Genomic DNA, 22,620 nt, shown 5'->3' with positions numbered 1-22,620 from the left:
TATCGTCCTGGCCTTTGGAAACATTTCTGCTACTCTTTTTTCTTTTTTTATTTTATAGATATATTTTTAAGTTAGTGGTTTAACTTGTTGCAGTGGCAATGCTGTAGGTGCACACTTCTAGTTTATGGTTTTTCGACTGGGTGTTGTGTTTACATCATCAGGATCATATATATTAGCATCGTAGGAGACTTTTCTTTTCCAATAATACTACTGTTAGTTGTGTTTTAGATAAAAAGTAAGGGTATTTTGGTCTTATAGATATTAAAATATAAATATAATTCTACCTAATGGTAAAGCTAAACTAGAACAACTATTATTATAGTGATAACGTTGTTTGTCTATATTTGGATTGAAGGATTAAAATGTTGGCAGTTTGTTGGATTGATGTACAAGTCAAGTAGGGGAAGTCTTTTGAGGTTCACAAACAATGTGTCCTTGCCAATCCTAAAGTTTTAATCTAATCTATTTACTTGTTTGTATTTCTTTTCTTTGACTACTACTTTCTTCAGCTTTGGTATTGTATTAGAATATTTGTTAAGTATGAGCCGCATTGGTGTTTGTCTATTACTATATTCCTTGTGTTTTTCTCAACTTTAGTTTTTGTTCGAAATGGTAAATTATCTAAAATGAATTGAGTTGTGATAATATGACTCGCCATGCCAGGTGGCATACTGAATCGATTCTCCGAAGTGGACAAGTTTAGATCTGTACTCCTTGAGATACATGATTGCACTTTCTCATAAAAAAAAAGTGTATCTTGATGGAACAATGTATCCCAAGGCATACAAATTTACGATTTTCAAATTTTGTCCACATTAGGGAGTCGATTGAATATGCCACCTGACAAGTCATATTATATTATCAAGACTCAAATGGATAGGGTGGTCATGCAGCGTTAATTTTGTAATTTTCAACTATAACCACTTAATTAATTACGCTCGGTTTCTAATCATCTGGGGGAATTTTCTAGTTAACTCGTCCGAATTTTTATTACAAGCCAATATAATTTTTTATTTTATTTTTTCTCGGAAGGGAAGAAGTAATGTAACCTTTTTATTCCTTGGGAAGTACAATTGTAACGATGGAATGCAAATTGGAATTTTTAGGAGTCCAGTCGAGTCGAGTCGTGCCTGTGCTGTGCTGCGGTGATTTTAGATTTCACATTTTGTTAGGCGTGGAATTGAACCATAGATGCTTTGTACTTTTATAAATCTCGATTAAATGCATCTATATTTACAATTCCGTACACATATCCATGTCAACAAAGTGTGAATTAATGTATTATTCTATTTTTAAGGAATAGTGCAATATGAGAGGTTCCAGCTTGAGGTAACTACAGCACTACTCATTTTTTAAGTTATATATATATATATAATGGGAAATGTTCAGCACAAAACATTTTGGCGCCGTCCGATTTAACGCAAATGAACGGATCAGATTCTATTTCACTGTTTTATAAAATTATACGTTAATTACAGCGCCATCCATCATTTTAAGCGTATTTAGTACGACATCCCTCTTCCCTTTCAAATCGATCGAACGACATAAGGTTCTGTTAGACAGAACTGAACCCTTTCTCCTCTGTCGAACCCTCTCATTCTCACTCTCGAGTCTCAACAGTACCTCACTCTCTCATTCTCACTCTCAAGTCTCGACAGTACCTCACTCTCTCTCTCTCTCTCTATCTCACTCACTCTCTCACTCTCGTTCGAGCTCTCTCATTCTTGCAAACCCTCGCTCGAGCTCTCTTTCGCGAACTCTCTCGGTTTGATCTCGCTCTCGTTCTCACTCTCTCATCATCACTCGCACGAACGACGAAGACTCCATCTCCCTCGCACAGGTACTCTCTCTTGGATTAATTTGAGTTTCGATTTAAGCTTTATCTCCTTGGATTAATTTGAGTTTCGATTTGATGAAGACAAAAAATCCAAAATTATTTAGGGCTTTTTTTATCTTCACTTTGGTAAATTAACAATAGACTGTGAATCTGATTGAATAACAATTTTTGTATTAATTTGAGTTTCTATTCTTTGATTTGAGAATATTTCAACTGTGAAATATTTCACATAAAAAATTCCGATTAGTTGTGTTTCTTGATTTTAATCGAGTGAGCAAGTGAAATTTGTTAGGTTCTCTATTGGTCCCAAGTAACCAACCAATAAGATCACAAACCCACAAACATAAATTTGAATTTAGTTTATCTACCAGACTCCTAGCTAAAACACATGAGAATTCATGACATACTGATTTGGAATAGCAGACGTGCACAAAAATAGTAACTATATGAAATTGGCACCCACCATGCCTAATTCCATGTTTACCATCCACACAAATCACATTAACTGTTTTCAACTTATTGAGGATATAAAAATCTCAATCGACAAGGATGAAAGGTGTTGATTGGGATTGTAGACACCCGAATTTGAGCGGGCCCTCGACGCAAGATGCCCCAAAAATCGAAAATTGGAATGGGCCCCGAGGCCCAAACCTACAAGAACCCAATCTATTTTCAACTAATAAATGTCGGAGGTCACCCACGTGGCCCATGGACCCACACACCTCACCACCCTCCTACATCCTTAAATTCAACCCAATACTATTCTACCTAAACCCAATCCATCCCAAAACCCAATCCATTATAAATCCAATCCATCCCAAAACCCAATCCACCTAAATCCAATCCATCCCAAAACCCAATCCATCATAAACCCAATTCCACCTAAACCCAATCCATCATAAACCCATCCAACCTAAGCCCAACTCATAACCTAAGCCCAATTCAATACCCAAACCCAATCCAACCTATCAATCTCATCAAACCAATCACCAACTCAATACAAAAATGACACATGTCATCACACCCTTCCCCCTCCCTCATCTAATCAACCAACTCCATCACTTCCCTCCAAAAATCAACTCAACCCATAACCCTACCCTAACCTAACCTATTACCCATCCTCTCATCATCATCAACCAACTCCATCACTTCCCTCCAAAAATCAACTCAACCCATAACCCTACCCTAACCTAACCTATTCCCCATCCTCTCATCATCAACAACCAACAACTCAACCCATACCCTATACACCCTAACCTATTCCCCATTCTCTAACACTATCAACCACCCACATCACAACCCATATCTATCCATCATTTTCCCTTAAAACACTCCCACAAAAATCACCTCAACCCATACCTCCCACCATCACCCCTATACTCTTCTCTCTAATCAACCAACCACCATCACCAATCAACCAATCTCTTCATCTCTCCATTTGCCACATGTCATCATCCCTTCAATCCTCTCAAAATCAAACCAATCACTACCCATCCCCCCAAATCAAACACCTTACCTCTTCAACCATCTCAACACTCATTCTCCAAACAACTCTCTTACACCCATCAACCATCACTCATCTCACCCCATCAAACACTCTACCCAAATGGATTTGGGTAAGATCCAAACCATTTGGGTTAAAACACAACCTATTTCCCTCATTACAAAACTACCCTTATTTCTCCCTCAAATTTCATACCCCTCTCATCTCAAACCCATGCCATTATCCATTATTCTCTTCATTCACCCCATTATACCCTCAAAATACTTCTCCAACCTCTATAAAAACCCCTCCATTCTCCCTTCACCACAACTAATGAAAATTTTAAAAAAATAATCCTACAAAAAAAATTACAACTCTCTACTCTACTCTACTCTCAACACCACTCTCAAATCTCAACCTTCTCTCAAGCAAATCAAGGAAGCAAGTCCAAGTCCACTCAAAAGAAGAACATCAAGAAAAGTCTTGAAGATCAAGATTGGGACAAGGTGGGTTTGAAAAAGGACCATCCCCTCTAACCCCCACTTCTACTCTCCCCTCTCTCTACACCTTGCACACACACAATGATTTGAGTCCTTCAAGGGCCCCTTTTTCAATAAGGGTGCCCTCAATGGACTAAATCAATATCAAAGCCCCTCACACTTGAGGGCACACATCAAATTATTTTTCATTTATTTTCTTTTATTTTAAAAATGACCGAATCCGAGGTTACCACATACGTGGATGGAGTAGGGTGCCTAACACCTTCCCTACTCCATAAATGGACCCCCTTACCTTCGAATCAAAGGTTGGACCATACACCTTATCTTACGAGAGTCACAAAAAATGGCAAAATGACATGATTTTTCAAAATACAAATCCGGGTGACCATTCACACCCCTTTACCAATTTGAATGGTGGCGACTCCAAAACACCCCAAAGTGGAGGGATGTTTGAAGAATATTCGAAATCCCGTGTCCACAGGGATGTTTGAATTGGGATGTTTGAAAGGAATTGAAATGGAGGACTTGGGAGATGGGGTTGGTGGTGATTATATATATATTTGCAGTGTTGGATGGAAGCTTAGAATCAAAGGTAAAGGGGGTGGTGGTTGTGATTTTTTAATTATAATCAGCATCAAATAATGAAATCCAATCAAATATTTTTGAGAATAAGGATTTTGAGCGATTTATAACGGATTTTAGATATCTAATAGTCTGTCCTATGGCCTGTCTAATTGATTGATAAATATTTGGTATCATGGATTTCATTATGACAAAAAGTAATTATTACTAAGAAGAATCTACCTTTAATGCATTGATTGTGATTTAATGTATCAGTGAAAATATTTTATCGATACAATTGACGTTGACAAGTGTGGGGAAGCGACTATTGGTGAAACCATGGGATCTTCATCGAGAAATCAAGTAGATAGTGGAGAACGTGTTGATTGCGAAAATCCTACAAAAAATGTTGAAAAGTTGAATGTTCCATATGTGGGGATGATCTTCGATTCAATTGAAGAAGCCAAGAAGTATTATGAAGATTACGGGCATCAAGAAGGATTTTCCATTCGTGTTCAAACAACTTCTAAGTGTCGACGAGATTCAAATGAGATAACTGGAATGACATATGTTTGTACACATCAAAGAAAATATAAGGCGAAAGAAAAAGATGTTGAAGAAACAATTGTGAATGAAAATGCTAATAAGATAAACATAATAGGTTCTTCAATTGTTAAATGTGGTTGTAAGGCAATGATACGTGTTACACACGATAACAAATAGACCGTAAAATGGAAAGTATCCGTTTTCGACGATTGCCATAATCACAAGGTAGTCACACCATCGAAGAGAATGAGGATGAGATCAAATCGTTGTATGCCTACAGTAGCTAAGGATCTAGTGAAAACATTCAGAAGAGAAAATATTCAAATCACTAAAGTGCCAACCATTCTTGGCGGAGATCTAATTAGTTTTGATGGTAGGGACTGTTACAATCACTTGAGGAATGTTAGGCATAGGGAGTTGGAGGTAGGGGATGCACAGTCAGTATTGAATTATTTCATAACAAAACAGGCTGAAAATCCACAATTCTTTTATGCAATACAATGCGATGATGAGATGAGAGCAACAAATTTCTTTTGGGTGGATGCAAGGTCTAGATTATCGTATGAATATTTTGGTGATGTGGTGACATTCGACACGACTTATTGGACAAACAAATATGATATGCCGTTCGCTCCATTTACTGGAGTAAACCACCACTTTCAGTCTATACAATTTGGGTGTGCTCTTCTACAAGATGAGACAGAGACAACTTTCTCATGGTTATTTGAGACTTGGCTCAAGGCTATGGGAGGACGTCATCCAATATCGATGATCACCGATCAAGATTTGACAATGAGGAATGCGAGTGCTAAAGTTTTTCCCAACACACGTCATCGCCTTTGCATTTGTCACATTATGAAAAAATTTCCTGAGAAGTTGGCTTGTAAATACTTTGAATCTTCTGATTTCAAAAGTAAATTGGAGAGGTGTATTTGGTCGACATACACGGGGGAAGAGTTTGAAAAGAATTGGAAGAATTTGATTGTAGAGCATGGATTGGAAGGAAATGAATGGCTTGAACAATTATTTGATTTGCGGAGTCTTTGGGTGCCTGTGTATAATCGGTGTTGTTTTTTTGCTGGCATGAATATTACTGGCCGTAGTGAGAGCATTAATGCATTCTGATGGGTTCGTTACATGGAAGACAAATCTAAGAGAATTTGTAGTCAAGTATGAGGAAGCATTGAAAAAACTTGTTACAAATGAGACCGATGAAGATTTTAAATCAGAACACAAGTTTCGATGTGTGAAGAATGATGAGTTACTTCTCAAACATGCTGCGACAGTGTATACTAAAAATATGTTTGAGAAACTCAGGGAAGAATGGCTCTAAGTGAGTCGACTTAAAGTTGAAAAAATGGGAATCGATGATAGATTTCATACGTATCGAATAACAACTAAGTTTGGTAAGTCCAAGGAGTTTGTGTTGAAGTTAAATTTGGATACTTACGAGGGTACATGTGAATGTAAGAAATTTGAGTTTGTTGGAATAATATGTCGACATTTTCTAAAGGTGTTTTTTCGTTTAGACATTGATAGTATACCGTCACACTTCATTCTTAGAAGATGGAGGAAAGGGGCAAACAAATTTAGGGTGATGGATTCAGCAGTAATGATCAATGGGAAAGAACCGCCAATTGCATTGAGATTTGGCAATATGTGTCAACAAGCTACTACATTAGCTAGTTTTGCATCAACTTCAATGAAGATATATGAAATCTTTACGAATACTTTAAATGAACTATCCAAAAAACTTTCTGAAATTCAATGTGATGAAATGTTAGAACATGAAGTTGTAGTTGATGCATCCCCAGCTGTAGTTGAAGCCTCACAGTTGTTACTTTTGGACCCAAATGTCTCGCAAACAAAGGGTAGGAAGAAAGATGAGAAGGGCAAAGGAAAGGTTGAATGTACAGGTAGATTAAAAAGTAGTATTGAATTGAGCCAACAAAAGAAGAAACGAAAGTGTGCATCATGTAAAGCATTTGGACATCACAAACGAATATGTCCTATAAATCCATATAGAAAACATACAAGTTTTACAACCCAAGGTAAGTGAAATTATCTTTGTAAGAAAAAATATCACTTTCAAACATTTATTTTTGTTGTACATTCTTATTTATAATTTTTCTTTTTAATAGGTAATGATGATATTCAAGAATTTGGTCAGGACATGGAAAGCGATCATGAGGCATCTCCATTGAGTTAGACACTTGAACAGGTACTTCATCTCTTAGTATATATACATTCTCTTGTCAACTGTTATATTTGTTTTTTATATAATCTTATAATTGGTTACTGATTAATCTTATATATGACAAACATCGGTAGCACCTCTGAGAAACCATGTTAGTCATAATTCATAAGAGTTACTATGCAAGCATATAGAGAACATTGGATGGAAATCAAGGATAGAAAAGTAGCCTGTACTTAAAAGGTTGCTGCAGTACTTATCAAGAAAAAGGAAAAGAAAAGTATCTCTATAATAGTTAGAACTATTAGCATATTTTGGATGAAGCAAATTACACAAAGTAGGACCCCTAGTTTGTGTATTCTTTTACAGTTTCTTATATTGTTGTTGGATAACCTTGCAAATTTAATTTGTTAAAAAACCTGAAAATCAGCATCTATTCCTTTTCGCAATTCTTGGGTTTGGCAACTTGTTTTGTTTGAACAATGTTGTTCAGCTCTTCAAAGTCTCAATGATCATCTCATCCAAACTTCAACCGTTTAGCGATTCCTCTGGTGTATCACATTAGGTAACTTTTGTAGGGTTAAGTAGGCATCCGGTAAGATGGTTCTCACGTTATGGATGAATGAGCTAAACTCCCAAACAAATGTTGATGTTATCAAAGGTGTTGGCAGAACAGTATGCTGGAATATTGCAATGCTAGGTGTTGTGTACTTTATGTTGGTAGGAGAAGTGGTTTTATTAAATCAATAAATAAAGTCTTTTCCCAAATTTCTTGGTCAACAGTATTATAACCTGAAACCTTGTTGCAAGTGATTCCATGGCCATTTTAGCACATAATGAAGATGCCAACATTGCTCTGGTCAAACACACGTAATGCTCTAATTCATTCTGGCCCTAGATTTACAAACGTAAATAAATGAGTTGCGTTGCTAGTGTGATACTGGACTCTCTATGTGGCCGACTTGGATGAGTTTGAATGAATTGGCTTGGTACAATACAACTCACTAGCACAAATCTGAGTATAATATATCTATTTATGGAGTTTGCAGCTATCTCATCAAGGCAACACTGTCGAGTGGCTTATCCTTCACAGCTTACACATATGCAGGTGAACTTCCAAGCTGTGCATTTGGATTCAACAGTAATGGCTTGGTAACATCTCTCTGTCTCTCTTTTTTACTTTTTCTTTCTTCTAGCTTACTCATTCCTGCCTGCATTTGTTTTCATTGTCTCTTGTCAGCATGTGTTGCATCTCCTGCATTGGGTCGATTGAACTCCTCTTAGGTTGTTCTTGGCATGATTAAATTCAGCCTTTACGTTCAAATTTCTGCTATTGTTACCTTGAACTTTATGAATAGTACATTGTAGGTACTGATATCACTTCATCCATAGAGATTATTTGGTGTCCAAGCTGTTCCGAATTTGAATTAAAACCATACTTTAATAATTATTACAGATAATGATTCCATGATTCTCATTGTGCTGGGCTTCTTAGTTTTGTTGCATGAATCATATCCTTCCCAACAAGGATGAGATTATTCTTTTAGTCATAGCCCTCTCCGGACTCACTGTTCGACGTCTTCTTGGACTCAAGCTGACTCTCGAGAAGACATGTGTCACCCTATGAATTGTTTAAAATTACCTTAACTCCAAATTTCAGAAATATCCATCCAATTAAACTATTGAGGGAACATTTAAAAAAATAAAATAAAAATACATTCTTATTATCTCCTACCCATTATGATGTCCACTCATTTTTTTTCTCTTCTTTGAAACGTCATTGTTATGCCTTTGTCAAAATCAATTGGATTGCTTTCTTGGTGGTCTTGCTTAAAAATTTCTCAAGACAATTTTTGCAAAATTTTATCTTTCATTGCCTTTCAGTGCTTGGCTTAATGGGGTAATAAGAAATGTGGGGGCTGCCGGGTAAAGCGGGTGGTCATGGGTCACATGGACTCCCGCAGATTTCGCTGCTGTGCAGCAGCTTTCTCAGCATCATTTAACTCTTCTTCTGTTTCTATCTCAATTTATCTACTCTGTCTCGCACCGTCACGGACTGGATTACAACTATTGTTTTTTTTTTTTTTCTGCCTTTGGACTACGTGTCTCGATTGCATCGGTTATTTCAATAAATTCAGTCCAAAACTTTTATTGGGCTTTCTAAGGTGAATTGGGCAATGAGATAATAATTTTTTCGCCTGTTTTATTTTTTATTTTTAGATTGGAAAACATTATAAAAACACAAATGGTGTGATCTAGTTTCTATGTTTGGATTTTATTTTTGGGTAGACCATGACAATATGATATGCATGCTAGGGGCAAGTGGACAATGATTATGTTTTCCGTGATATAGAAACATTTTTTTACACATAAATGGAATGATTTTTTTTTATAATCTTGTGGCACCTTCATTTGACGCTCGCAATTGGTCTACCTATCAATAGTTTCCATGAACTACATTTTGAAGTCTTTAACTTGAGAGATATATATGTATTGATATTTTATCTTGTAATTTTTTTTCCTTCTCAGATTGATGCTGTGACCTGTTGGACCATTGCTCCTATTTTGGCGGAGATTTTCTGTTCACTATCTTCATGGGCCTTTTCTCTTGAGTTCTCTTTTGTATTTTTAGCATCTATTGTAACATCGAACAATTTCATATTGAAATATACTGTGCTGTACATTTGTAAATAATCCACCATTTCCAGTGGTAGTACTATTAATTTCTGCTCCTTAACTTTGTTAGCCGTCTGATCTTTTGGATTTGAAATGGTACTTGTTGCTCGGTTGTCTTAAATTTTTTTTGCTGAACTTATCACTCCATTTTGTGGGAAATTTGTAGATATGTTTTGGATATACGTGGATAAAGGAGAACGGAGTGACTTCTTTAAAAGTGGATTCTTGATCACCTGAAAAAAGTGACTGAGAAAAGCCTCTCTTTTCAGCTCTAGCTTGATATCCGTAATATTCTCTTTCTGCTCACAGATATTTGTCCATGGTGTATGCTTTAGAATGAAATTCATGGAAGTTGCTTCCATTACGGGCTGAACCTATTTTCTTTTCATTTGTATGATGGAGATATCATTTCATGCAATTCTTGGCTGACTACTCTATTGGTTAAATGTTTCTTTTTCATGGGTTTCATCAATTTTTTGTGGATACATTAGGGATGGAAATCATTTGTTTGATGTTTGTGTTAGATAGCCATATCACCTTTACAAATTACATCCATGATCATGCACCTACATTGTTTTCTTTACAAATTTCCTTTTAATTTATCTCTTATTCTGAATTCATTTGTCTGGACTTTGTCTGAAGGAAACTACCCGATAAACTATTTGGCCACAAGAGGACCTGATTTGCAGCCTTTTGTAACTGGATCCCTGATTCAACTCTTTTATCGAGTTACAAAATTTGGATGGTTGGATGATGACAGGTTCAAAGAGGGGGTTAAAGAGTTAATGAGCTTTTTGAGTCAGGTGAAATGACCATTGTGTAGCACTTTTTTTATGTATCCTTCATGTTTTATTATATGTTTTGGTGGGTTTAGCCCAGTTCCTTCATATCCTATATGCTGTTCCCATTTCTTTGGTTTTATGTAGTTGTTTTACCAGATCATTTATAAGGACGCTCTATTTATAGGGTAATAATTATGACTTTTAGTTATATTTTACCATCCATGATTGAATATTATGGTTGGTTATTATGATTTCATGCAAGCTGCTTTGGTGAAATTGGTGGACACAAAGGTGGGCATCAAATTGACATATGTTGCATCGATACAGCCAGTGGTTTGACCCGAGTGTTTGGCATATATTGCAGGAGAAGGTTTTGGTTTGGTTAGTAGGCAGAAGGCGAGGTTGAGAGGGTGAAGGTGGGACGTGTGATTGAGTGAAAAAGGCGTGAAAGTACATTGCATGTGAATGTCAAGCTTGCAAGGGCTGCAATGGTAGCAGAAGCCATCACCTTGTTGTCCACATGCATCGCAATTGAATTTGCCATCTGGATAGGCCGGGCAAGGGAGGAAGATGAGGCTGAAAGGGTCTGAACACTGAACAAAAGATGATGTCCCAAATTATCAACTAACCTTTGCACAACAATCTTCCAATAAGTTGTTAGTCTCATTTTGAGTTCGATCGCTTCCTGTAACAACGACATCGACGGATGCTCTCTCAGATGACCAACTTGACGACTCCAAGCACTTCAAATTAACTTTCGCACTTCAATTTGAACTTTGTCGATCTGTGAAGCTGCCCATCTGCCCATCTTCTCGTGCTTTGGTGATATTGCAAAGTGCAGCAGAGCTATCTGCCCATGTAGTGGGTGCTAATGCCGTATGCACCTCACAATCTTCTGAGAAATGGAATATTGAAAGTGGGATTTTTTTTTTCAGATTTCATTACATTGATGTATGTGAACATGATCTAAGGAATTCTTCCAACATGTGATTTATAACTTTGATTTATATAAGTAAATATTTTTTTTTAAATCTTATTATTCTTCGATATGAGAGTGGATGGGATGGGATGTGAATGGATGGGGATGAGAGTGGATGGGATGGGATGTGAATGGGATATGAATATGAATTTGTGATTTTTTTTTGCAGGTATAGGTTGAAGACAAAAGCATTTGGGCATTTGGGCTTTAACACCTTGTAGCTTTGAATCCAACTCTTGCTTTAATCTCTGTTTGTATTGAAAAGCTTACTACTCATGTCATGTTTTTTTTTTTTTTTTTTTGTGGTTGTAATATGCATTAAGCCCTCAGCCCCCAACACTTTTGTGGCACAACTACTGAACCATTTGTCCAACTATTGTTACCAAAATTCATTTTCATCTTAATTATCATATCTCATACAAAGTACCAAAGGCTAAAAAGCCATTCATGAAAACTATTTAAATAGATGGTCACAAATCCCACTGGCTTTCTATGGGTAGCAAAGTGATGGTGAATGTAACATTGTTACCAACCGTTCAGTGATTCAACTCATTTCTGCCCTACTTTTGGCTTAAAATAGATCTTCTAATCAAGTTTAAAAATAGAAAAGAACTTAACAAGATCAAGTCAGACTTAAATAAAATAAGCTAAAGGTAATACAATATATATTCACTCATCAAGATCCAAAATCAATTATTCCCTTAAAAACTACTTCGTTCAAAGAAAAAATACAGACCCATGAACAAAGACAATATAAAAATAACTATACAAATTACATGCAATTTATTGAATACATTGGATTTTTTCTTCAACTCCACATGCTTCACTTCATCGAATTCTTGCTTCAAGTCATGGAATTGATCCTCTACTTCATGAAATTTTTCTTCAACTATATCACGATTACGCCTATCTTTGATAAAGTGTCTTCTGACTTCCTCGTAAGATGAAAATGATTTGTGACAAGCTGACGGATATCTATCCACATACTGGTGACATTCTTCCCAAGTGGAAAATAAACCGGTCTTTCTCCCTACAAAGACAATATAAAATTTGCCCATTTTGATAGCAAACCTGACAAAACAAATTGGTTTCACAAAATTTTAAGAATTATTATAATAATTTCTATAACACTTCAAACGACAATAACATATGGTTCAACACAAACAATAATTACAATAGGGAAGATATATAAGAGCTGCTATATATTCTCTTCAAAAAGTCTCAACTATATATCCATGTGAGAATTGTAATTCTCTGAATGTAATAATAAATTCAGATCAAATTATCAAAATCACAAGTATATTCAGGCACATGTCGAGGGAGGATCGGAACTGAAACCTTACTAGTGTGTAAAAGGTTATTAGGCCTTCCCCTCCAATCTCAACTCTTGGTTGGTTCACAACAACGGAGGGTCTAAACTCACATCCATTGTTAACTTCTCTTGTCCCATAAGTGATTCTAATAGGTAGAGTTCTATTAAAAGGGTCAATAACATCCCCTATAACTCTACCAATTGCCAAATGATCCCTGATCTCTCTACGCATTGAGGGTTAATGAAGTATTTTTGGGATGGTTGAGGAAGATGAAGGCATTGAGGCTCTATATATAATGTAGGAACGAATATATCAACTTTGAGGGAAAGTTCATTGAATTTGTGAAAAAAATCAGTTGTGATATACAATTGAAGAATGTTCAATTGAACACTGGTTTCATCATACCTGGCTTTGCTTCAGCTATTTCTAACAAACCTTGAAATAGGAAAAGTAATCCAACTTTTCAAAATCAAATATATAAAATAAAAAAATAAAAAACACCATAATTTTGCACGATTAAGGGTCAAAAACATCAAAATCATAAATTTAAGAGTTTTAGTTCAGATAATACATGTAGATCATCAATAGAATCAACCAAGAAAATATAGATCCTCAAATTGATAAAGAAATCAATGTGTATCAAATGCATTAACAAATGACGTGGATCACTGTGAGAACAGATGCATCAAATAAACCCCAAATAACAATCAAAACCTTAATCTCTCAATAATAAGTGATTCGTCCAGGTACAAGTATGGATTCGTAGAATTAGTTTACCAAAGTGAATGAGAAATCGGAATATACAAATCACAAATATACAATTAGAATGAAAAATCGGAATAAAAAATTCTCAAATCAGAATAAAAAAAACTGGAATTTTTATACTAGGCCTGCTCACGAGATTAAAATCAAGAAACACAACAACAAGTCCTTATAATTTTTTATGTGAAATATTTCACAGATGAAATATTCTCAAATCAGATAAAAAAAAGTCCTAAATTCAAATTTATGAGTTTGGTAGATAAACTAAATTCAAATTTATGTTTGTGGGTTTGTGATCTTGTTGGTTGGTTACTTGGGACCAATAGAGAACCTAACAAATTTCACTTGCTCACTCGATTAAAATCAAGAAACACAACAATTAATCAGAATTTTTTATGTGAAATATTTCACAGTTGAAATATTCTCAAATCAAAGAATAGAAACTCAAATTAATACAAAAATTGTTATTCAATCAGGTTCACAGTCTATTGTTAATTTACCAAAGTGAAGATAAAAAAAAGTCCTAAATAATTTCGGATTTTTTGTCTTCATCAAATCGAAACTCAAATTAATCCAAGGAGATAAAACTTAAATCGAAACTCAAATTAATCCAACAGAGAGAGAGAGAGAGAGAGTACCTGTGCGAGGGAGATGGAGTCTTCGTCATTCGTGAGAGCGATGATGAGAGAGTGAGAACGAGAGCGAGATCAAATCGAGAGAGTTCGTGAAAGAGAGCTCGAGCGAGGGTTTGCGAGAATAAGAGAGCTCGAACGAGAGTGACAGAGAGTGAGTGAGATAGAGATAGAGAGAGAGAGAGAGAGAGACTCGAGAGTGAGAATGAGAGAGGGTTCGACAGAGGAGAAAGGAACAGACCCTCGTTCGATCGGTTTGAGAGGGAAGAGGGATGTCGCACTAAATACGCTTAAAATTAGGGACGACGCTGTAATTAACGTATAATTTTATAAAACAGTGAAATAGAATCTGATTCGTTCATTTGCGTTAAATCTTACGGCTTTAAAATGTTTGCCAAAATGTTTGTCAAAATGTTTTGCGCCGAACGCTTCCCATATATAATATATATATTTCTAGGTGGTGGCTAGTAAGTGATTTAACTCAAATGATTTATTCTGTTTTAAAATCTAGACCAAACCGACTGTCCCATCGGGTTGGGCCAGATTTTCTAAATAAATAAATTGGTTCTATCTATGAATTGAGTCAAGTCAACTAAGTTGAGTTGAACCCATCGATCCAACTGAATTTACAATTGAATGAACTCAACGAGTTTAAAGCATAAAGATTGCAATTAGAACATAAAGTGCTATAGTGCCACGTGGTACCAATGAAGACCTGTTAAACCTTATCTCCAATCAAAAATGTCATCTTTTCATCATCCACATCTATATCCAAATCCAAAACCAACCAGACATTTTCCTTCTCTCAAATCACACAAAAATCCCTCAAAACTATTAGACTCAAAAGAAAATCAGAGAGAGAGAGAGAAGAGAAGCTCAATGGCATCCACTGCTGCATGTTTTCTCCACCACCATGCACCTACTACTGCCACCAGGCCATCATCATCACGATACGTGTCAAGCATCAAGCCTACTAAACTAGTTGTTAGGGCCCACAAGCAGGAGGATGATGAAGTCATCTCTCGTCGATTGGCTCTTACAGTACTCATTGGGGCTGCAGCTATTGGCACCAAGGTCTCACCTGCTGATGCGGCTTATGGAGAAGCTGGTAACTCATTTTCTTAAATTAACCTGGAAACACATTATCAAAATCTCCATAATTTATTTTTGATATTTTATTTCTAATAATAAATTAATAACAAAGATAGGATTCAAGATTGAATTTCTCTCTCTCTCTCTCTGAGGCTAATCGATGGGGTTTCAAGTGACATCGTAAGTTCGATGGAACCAGATCCTAGATCAACTCGGATGAGGTTAAAAAATGTCCCGAGTCCATTCAGAAACTCGACCGAGTTATCCCGATATTTAATTTTTTCTGGGGAAGAAAAGTAAATATTTATAAATTTATTATTATTTTTTTTAATCAACCAAGTTGACTCGGAAAATGTCGACTTAACTCAACAGAGTAGACATTGGTGTTTTTATGTTTTGAAAAACTAGGCTGATTTATAAAAACGTTGGTTAAAAATTGTGAAATTCCCCTAAAGAAATAGTTTTAGAAAAAGGTTAAATTACAAAAAATACCCTTCTCAGAATCTGAGCCTTAATAATAATTTGGGAAAATTATGAAAAAAAAAAAAAAAAAAAAAAAAAAAATTTATAAAAAACAATCTAATTTTTATAAAATTAGAAAAAAGATACAAATCCGGTCATTGAAAGACAGGTTTTTTTCTCTCTTCACTTTTCTATCCTCTTTCTCTCTCCTCTACATTTAAAAAGAAAAAATTGAATTTTTTTAAAATAGCAGTTATTGAAAGATCGGTTTTTCTCTCTCTTCACTTCTCTCTCTCTCTTTCTCTCTCCTCTACATTTAAAAAAATCGATTTTTTTTAAAATACCGGTCATTGAAAGACCGGTTTCTTCTCTTTCTTTACTTCTCTTTCCTCTTTCTCTCTCCTCTACATTTAACAAAAGCTCATGTGGCAATAGAAGCCCTCTTTTTTAATTATCAAAAACTCTTATAATACATGTACGTTTGTTCATGCCAACTCCTAGTATATATTATAAAAAAATTATAGTTGATTCAATATTTTATATAAAATATTCAATTATTTTAGTAAAATCCATTATATAAGGCTATTTTATCAAAATTGATGAATATTTTACTGAAATTATTGGTACAAGAACATTTATACATTAACTCCGATGGGGGGGATTCAATGGCAATTTTGGATCCAATAAGCGGTGACAGTCTATAGGTTAGGTTTTTGATATCCATTGTCAGCAATATTTCTTCAAGATCACCTGTGAAGGCGCTCCCCCTCACTTACCTAGTATGTGTGATGTATAGACAGCCCAGGGGAGAGACTCATATGCCTTGGCTCGGACCTTGGTTCATCCTGTCCCCTTAGTCGGATGTAAGGCAGGACTCCATAACGAGATTCAAACCAAGGATTTACCCTACAATAGATATCTGTGTTGTTAAAATGACAATTTCGGATCCAAAAAGCGATGAGAGTCTGTAGGTTATGTGTTTGATATCCAATATGAGCAATATTTCATCAGGGCCACCTGTGAGGGTGATGTGTGGGTATTGCACGTGCCCAGGGGAGAGACCCATATGCTTTGGCTCTGACCCTGGTTCATCCGGTCCCCCTAATCGGACGTAAGTCCGGACTCGAAAAGAAATTCAAACCGAGGATTTACCCTACAATGGATATACATGTTGTTAAAATAAATAAATAAATAATATTTAGAATATATATCTGGACCAATATTTATTGGAAATGTTTATAATATAATATTGTATAAATGAAAGTTTATTTAAAGTTTCCTTGTATAAATGAAAGTTTTTTTTTTTTAAATGTAGAAGAGAGAGAAAGAGGAGAGAGAAGTGAAGAGAGAGAAAAATCGATCTTTCAATGACTGGTATTTAAAAAAAAATTCGATTTTTTTTTAAATGTAGAGAAGAGAGAAAGAGGAGAGAGAAGTGAAGAGAGAGAAAAATCGGTCTTTCAATAATCGGATTTGTATCTTTTTTCTAATTTTATAAAAATTAGATTGTTTTTGATAAATAATTTTTTTTTTTTTTGGATTTTTTTCATAATTTTCCCTAATAATTTAAAAGAGCATTTTAATAATTTAAGATATTTTTTTAATACTACTTCTGTGGAGAGAAAAGTAAATATTTTCTTTCATTTAAAATATTTCTTAAATTTTTATAAATAATATATATTTAGTTGAATCTTCCTAGTCACAAATTGTTGATTAACGTTTGTGATTTCATTTTGTGGCATAACTTCTATTTTATTATTAAAAATATATTTTAAAATAAAATACCAACATTGAGGTGTTTCAAGCCTTACTCCTAGTAATTCTTATAAAATAAATAAATTAATGAAAAAATATAAGACACAAAATTAATTTTTTTATTATAAATATTACTAAGTGATCAGTTGATTTAGACCGTTGTAATTTTCATTTTGGGACCAGTTCTTGGGTGGGCCTTTGAAAAAATCGAAAATTGCATATTTTTTTCCCAAAAATGATTTTCTCATTAAGGTAAGAAAATTGATTTTCTCATAATAAGACCTAATTCTTTTAATGTTGCTATCAAAAGGGAATTTTGAAATCAGAATCTTATGCCCCTCATTATTGACTCACTATTATCCTCACCACCAAAACTAAAATCTAACTATCATACATATATATATGCAAAGCAAATAGATAGGTGAAATGAGACACCAAAAAAGAGTTTGTGAGAAAATAGATTTTCTTAGGATTTTGACTTTTTAGAAAATCGATTTTTCTAAAATCATACATATGCAAAGCAAATTATTTTAAGAAATCAATTGTTCAGGTTTTATCACTAATCACACAAAGCTGAAGTTCTCTCCTTAATGAATTGCAGCCAATGTTTTTGGTAAGCCGAAGGAGAATACAGACTTCTTGACATATAATGGAAACGGTTTTAAGGTTTTGATACCGGCCAAATGGAACCCAAGCAAGGAGGTGGAGTACCCCGGGCAGGTCCTCAGATACGAGGACAACTTCGACTCCAACAGTAACCTTGGTGTCATGGTCACCCCAACCGACAAAAAATCCATCACGGACTTCGGTTCACCCGAGGAATTTCTTTCTAAGGTAAAAAAAAAATTTCATTCTTCCTAATTATTTTATTTATTTTTCAATAATGTATAATGTTGCATAATAAGAAGGGAAATGGTAACATCTAATACTTTAATACCACATTTGCATCCACCAATACTTTTTTTCTTTTCTAATGATATTATGTTGTTTTGTCTTATTGTAAAAAGGGTAAGGATATTTTAGTATTTGTACATGACATTGTTGTAAATATCAAAAGTGTTTGCAAAAGTATTTCTAACATTTATTTTACAAACAATTGTTTAATATTTAAAAATCAAAATACCATTTCCCTTCTAGCAAGAGACAAGTGTTAAATATCTAAAAAGACCAAAATACCTTTAAAAAAAATGGTATATATTAACATGAAGTATTGGAGGATCTTAGGTCCCAATGAAAATTGGATTGGGACTAGCCATTTATATGGACTACATGTCTATGTGACACTCAAAAAACATGATCGGGTGCCACATGGTTACAGATCATAAAATTTTAAGAACTTAAATAATAATAATAATAATAATAGAGACTTAATGATCATCCATTCTCAAAGTCTTAGATCAAAACTATAAACACTAGTAGGAGTAGATTTACAATAGGGGCAATGGGGGCACTTGCTCCCACATGAATTTTTAAATTGCATATAGATTTAAGAGCTGTTGCGATAGATTACAATGGCGGATAAAAAAATCTGTCATTATTGCTCCCCAAAAAATATTTCCACTTAGTTGTGCCCACGTGTGTAAAATCCTGGCTCCACCCCTGAACACTAGCGGGTTGAAGTGCCATTTTGGCAATCCATATATCTTGTCATTGGGATGTTAGCATACTCCAATACTTTTTTATTTCAATTTTATTCCTAGTTGTTATGTCGTTTGCTGAAGAGATAGGGGTACTTCAGTACTTGTACTGTGTAATATCACTTTTGTAAATATCGAAAATCTCATTGGCATTTCTATAAAAGTGTTTGTGGTATTTATTGCACAAACTTTTATTGCTTAATATCCAAAGATCAAAATGATCCTAACTTTTTTCCATTTGAGCCGTTCTACGCTGACATCCTACAACACTTTCTATAGCACTTTGTATGCAGAGAATCATCGATTTTCCTCAAGCATACAACAATTGTATTTGAAGGAAAAGCATCTTGCTCTTGTGCACACCACCATGTCAATGGAGTGTTTGGGGCATTGTTATAGGAAGTTAGTGTAGTATTAATATTCTTTTTTTATTATTTAAAAACATTAATCATTTAATATTCAAAGTATCCTAATTATCCTCGAACCATTCTCACATTAAATTTTTGTTGTTCTTGTGTCATTTTAGCTGAATTTTTAATGGATTGTTGAATGTGTATTTCGAATCATACTCAAATTTATTCAATAACAAAGTTTTAAATACACGGAATTGCTAACTATGCTTATTAATCCTTGTGCTATGCAGGTGGATTATCTGCTCGGAAAACAAGCTTACTCTGGCAAGACTGAGTCTGAGGTAAATTATAAATACAAGCAATCTAATTCTAGAAAAATATGAGCACTAAATCAGATCCTTATCAAATCGGATTGGATTATCAATGGATCGAGTTTGGTTAAGATTGATACCAAATTGGTATGGGGATCAGATAGGAGGGATTTATTATAAACATCCCCATAACCCTAACCCTAACCCTAGGTTAGAAAAATAATTTTAACTGGAGAAACCTAATAGACTTTCCAAACCCCATATAGAGAAGAAACTGGCCTTCTCAAGCCCTTACAAATTGTAGAAACCACCACCACAAAACCCTCAAAATGTTGCCATGTTCAGTCCATTGCGGTCTTATAATGGCAATGAGTATATTTGCCTAGTCAACTCATAACTATACCGAGTAAGATTAGAAACTCTGTTGTGTTGGAGCAACTCCAAGGGAAATATCTAAAATGACTATCCATAATGGATAGTCATGTGTTATGGATAGCCAATCTTGATATTCAAAGGGGTATACGTACAATATGCACTCCAACCATGCTATCCAAAATGACTATCTATTAATATTTTTTTTTTAATTCAACACAAAATGGAGAAGGAGATGAATAGTGGGTTGGAGACCTATAAAAGGGGATTGACTTTTCAAAAGTGGAGAAGGGATGAAGAAGATTCCCAAACTCCTCCAAAATGACTATTGAAAATACCATTCTCTTAGATGGGGAGAGAGATGATGCTACATTAGAGACTCATAAAAGAGGTTTGACTCTCCAAAATAGTAGTTGAGGGGGGAATGGAGAATAGGATGGCCACTACGTTGGAGTTGCACTTATGGAGTTGTATTTATTTATTTTTCAAGTAGAAAAATATATTTAATACTTGATTTAAAAATATATATATATATATATAGATGTAGGAAAATGCTGAAATAACAAAAAGTATTTACTGCGATTCTCACAAGTCTGACGTGGGATGTACACATAACCATTGATGTGTTTCCTCACGATATGAGTAAAAACCATCTATGGTTATGTATGCATGTCCACGTCAGGATTGTGAGAATCATAGTAAATACTGTCACCCAGCACAACTCATATATGTATGTGTGGGTGTGGGGACGGATCATGGGACATATGTAAAAACAATGTAATAATAATAATTTTTCAAAATATGGGTTAGAAGTTTCGGATTGAGCTGATTTTTTTGTGAGGATGTTGTCTATGATGAGAAAATCATCCTAAAACAAAATCATTCCAATCTGAAACTTCTCTATCAAAAGTGAATTAGAATGTGGATTGTCGATTTTTTACAAATAATTTGTAAACCACTTTTGATGGACTTGGAAGTTTCAGATTGAACTGATTTTTTGTGAGGATGAACTTCTCATACCCTCACAAAAAATCAGCTCAATCCAAAACTTCTAACCCATATTTTGAAAAAACCATTGTTTTTACAAATGTCCAATGATCCGCCCCCATATATATATAGATAGATAGTATAATGAGAAAAATGTGAGTGTTGTACTTTTGAAGAAAATGCATATTAAATAAATCTTTTAAATTTTAAAATTTTCTTTGGATGTATTAATACATTGGAACTAATTTATCTATTAATAATATAAAATAAAAGTGTTTTTATCTTTTAAAATTATCTTAACAAGTAAACATAATAAATTTAAAAGTCGAATCCCCACCAAGTTCAAAACTCACAATTGAACTGGGATGAGTGAAATAAATGGATTTTCATCATATTTAAACAGTTGAGACTGCATGTTTTATTGAGTTATTTTTCATGACTTGAGACGTGCGTATGTTATATTGATATGGTACTGTTTGTAAATTGGAAATATATTATATTTAGGGTGGTTTTGATCCAAATATTGTGGCTGCGGCAAACATATTGGAGACTTCAACCCCAGTGGTGGGAGGGAAACAATATTACTATTTGTCAGTTTTGACAAGGACGGCGGATGGAGACGAAGGTGGTAAACATCAATTAATTACAGCCACTGTTTCTGATGGAAAGCTCTACATTTGCAAGGCACAAGCCGGAGACAAGAGATGGTTCAAGGGAGCGAAGAAGTTCGTCGAAAGCGCTGCAACTTCCTTTAACGTTGCTTAATAATGAGCTAAGAGAGATGTGGGTATGCATGTTTAACCTTTGTATGTAAAATTGTCTTAAGCTGCTAGTTAGTATATAATTAAGGGATGTTTAATTTGAAAGAGTTGGTTTGTAGCAGCTTCTATGAATTTTATAAGATTACTTACAACTCATTCTCTTGCTTTATTTATTCTTTATTCTCTTTCTTTAAGCTTCTTGATGAAGAGAATAAAAAAAATCTAACAACTAAGGTACATTTATGAAATTATTTGCTGTAAAAAAACATGAAAACTAGGAACAAAAGGAATTCAATCAATATTAATGAACAAAGCGGAAGTATATCTTAACCTCTGATTGGTTTTTTCAAAACTAATAACATATTATCAGTAAAAATCATTTTAATTAGGTTTTTTTTATTATTAATTTTTTTTTTTTTCAGATTTAGAAGCTGTTATATATTATGTTTTTATACTTTTCGGATTCCCGTTGCACCAAATTATTGCTCCACTTGCCGAGGTAAAGCGGTAACCAAAGATTAATGTCTGATTTTTTAGACCAACCTAAAAGTTAAAGAGTTAGTGAATCCTATAGCTGAAAGATTTTCACATGATAAATCAGAACATACTCTTCAATCATTTTGGG

General features: G+C 34.6%; 1 protein-coding gene and 1 pseudogene across 1 annotated transcript; both read left to right on the top strand.

Annotated features, from left to right (window-relative positions):
• Nucleotides 1-5,197: 5,197 nt before the first annotated feature.
• On the top strand, nucleotides 5,198-6,052 carry LOC147388084 (protein FAR1-RELATED SEQUENCE 5 pseudogene; annotated as a pseudogene).
• An 8,997-nt stretch (nucleotides 6,053-15,049) lies between these two features.
• LOC147388083 (oxygen-evolving enhancer protein 2, chloroplastic-like) lies at nucleotides 15,050-22,151 on the top strand. Its single transcript, XM_086420787.1, has 4 exons — nucleotides 15,050-15,373; nucleotides 18,176-18,408; nucleotides 19,855-19,905; nucleotides 21,739-22,151. The coding sequence occupies exons 1-4, from the start codon at nucleotides 15,145-15,147 to the stop codon at nucleotides 21,997-21,999; spliced, it is 774 nt and encodes a 257-aa protein (XP_086276913.1). The 5' UTR covers nucleotides 15,050-15,144; the 3' UTR covers nucleotides 22,000-22,151.
• The last annotated feature ends 469 nt before the right edge of the window (nucleotides 22,152-22,620 follow it).

This window comes from Akebia trifoliata, chromosome 13, assembly GCF_017979445.1.
Source record: "Akebia trifoliata isolate Shusen 1 chromosome 13, ASM1797944v1, whole genome shotgun sequence".
In the NCBI taxonomy this organism is placed as follows: Eukaryota; Viridiplantae; Streptophyta; class Magnoliopsida; order Ranunculales; family Lardizabalaceae; genus Akebia; species Akebia trifoliata.
Note: the sequence above shows the minus strand (reverse complement) of the source record. Positions and strands in the feature narration are given on the sequence as shown.

Excerpts from the sequence above, each read along its gene's own strand:
- LOC147388083 (XM_086420787.1), top strand. The coding sequence starts at position 15,145 with ATGGCATCCACTGCTGCATGTTTTCTCCACCACCATGCACCTACTACT. Across the intron at positions 15,374-18,175 it reads TGCGGCTTATGGAGAAGCTG|CCAATGTTTTTGGTAAGCCG; the intron begins GTAACTCATTTT and ends AATGAATTGCAG. Across the intron at positions 19,906-21,738 it reads CTGGCAAGACTGAGTCTGAG|GGTGGTTTTGATCCAAATAT; the intron begins GTAAATTATAAA and ends TATTATATTTAG.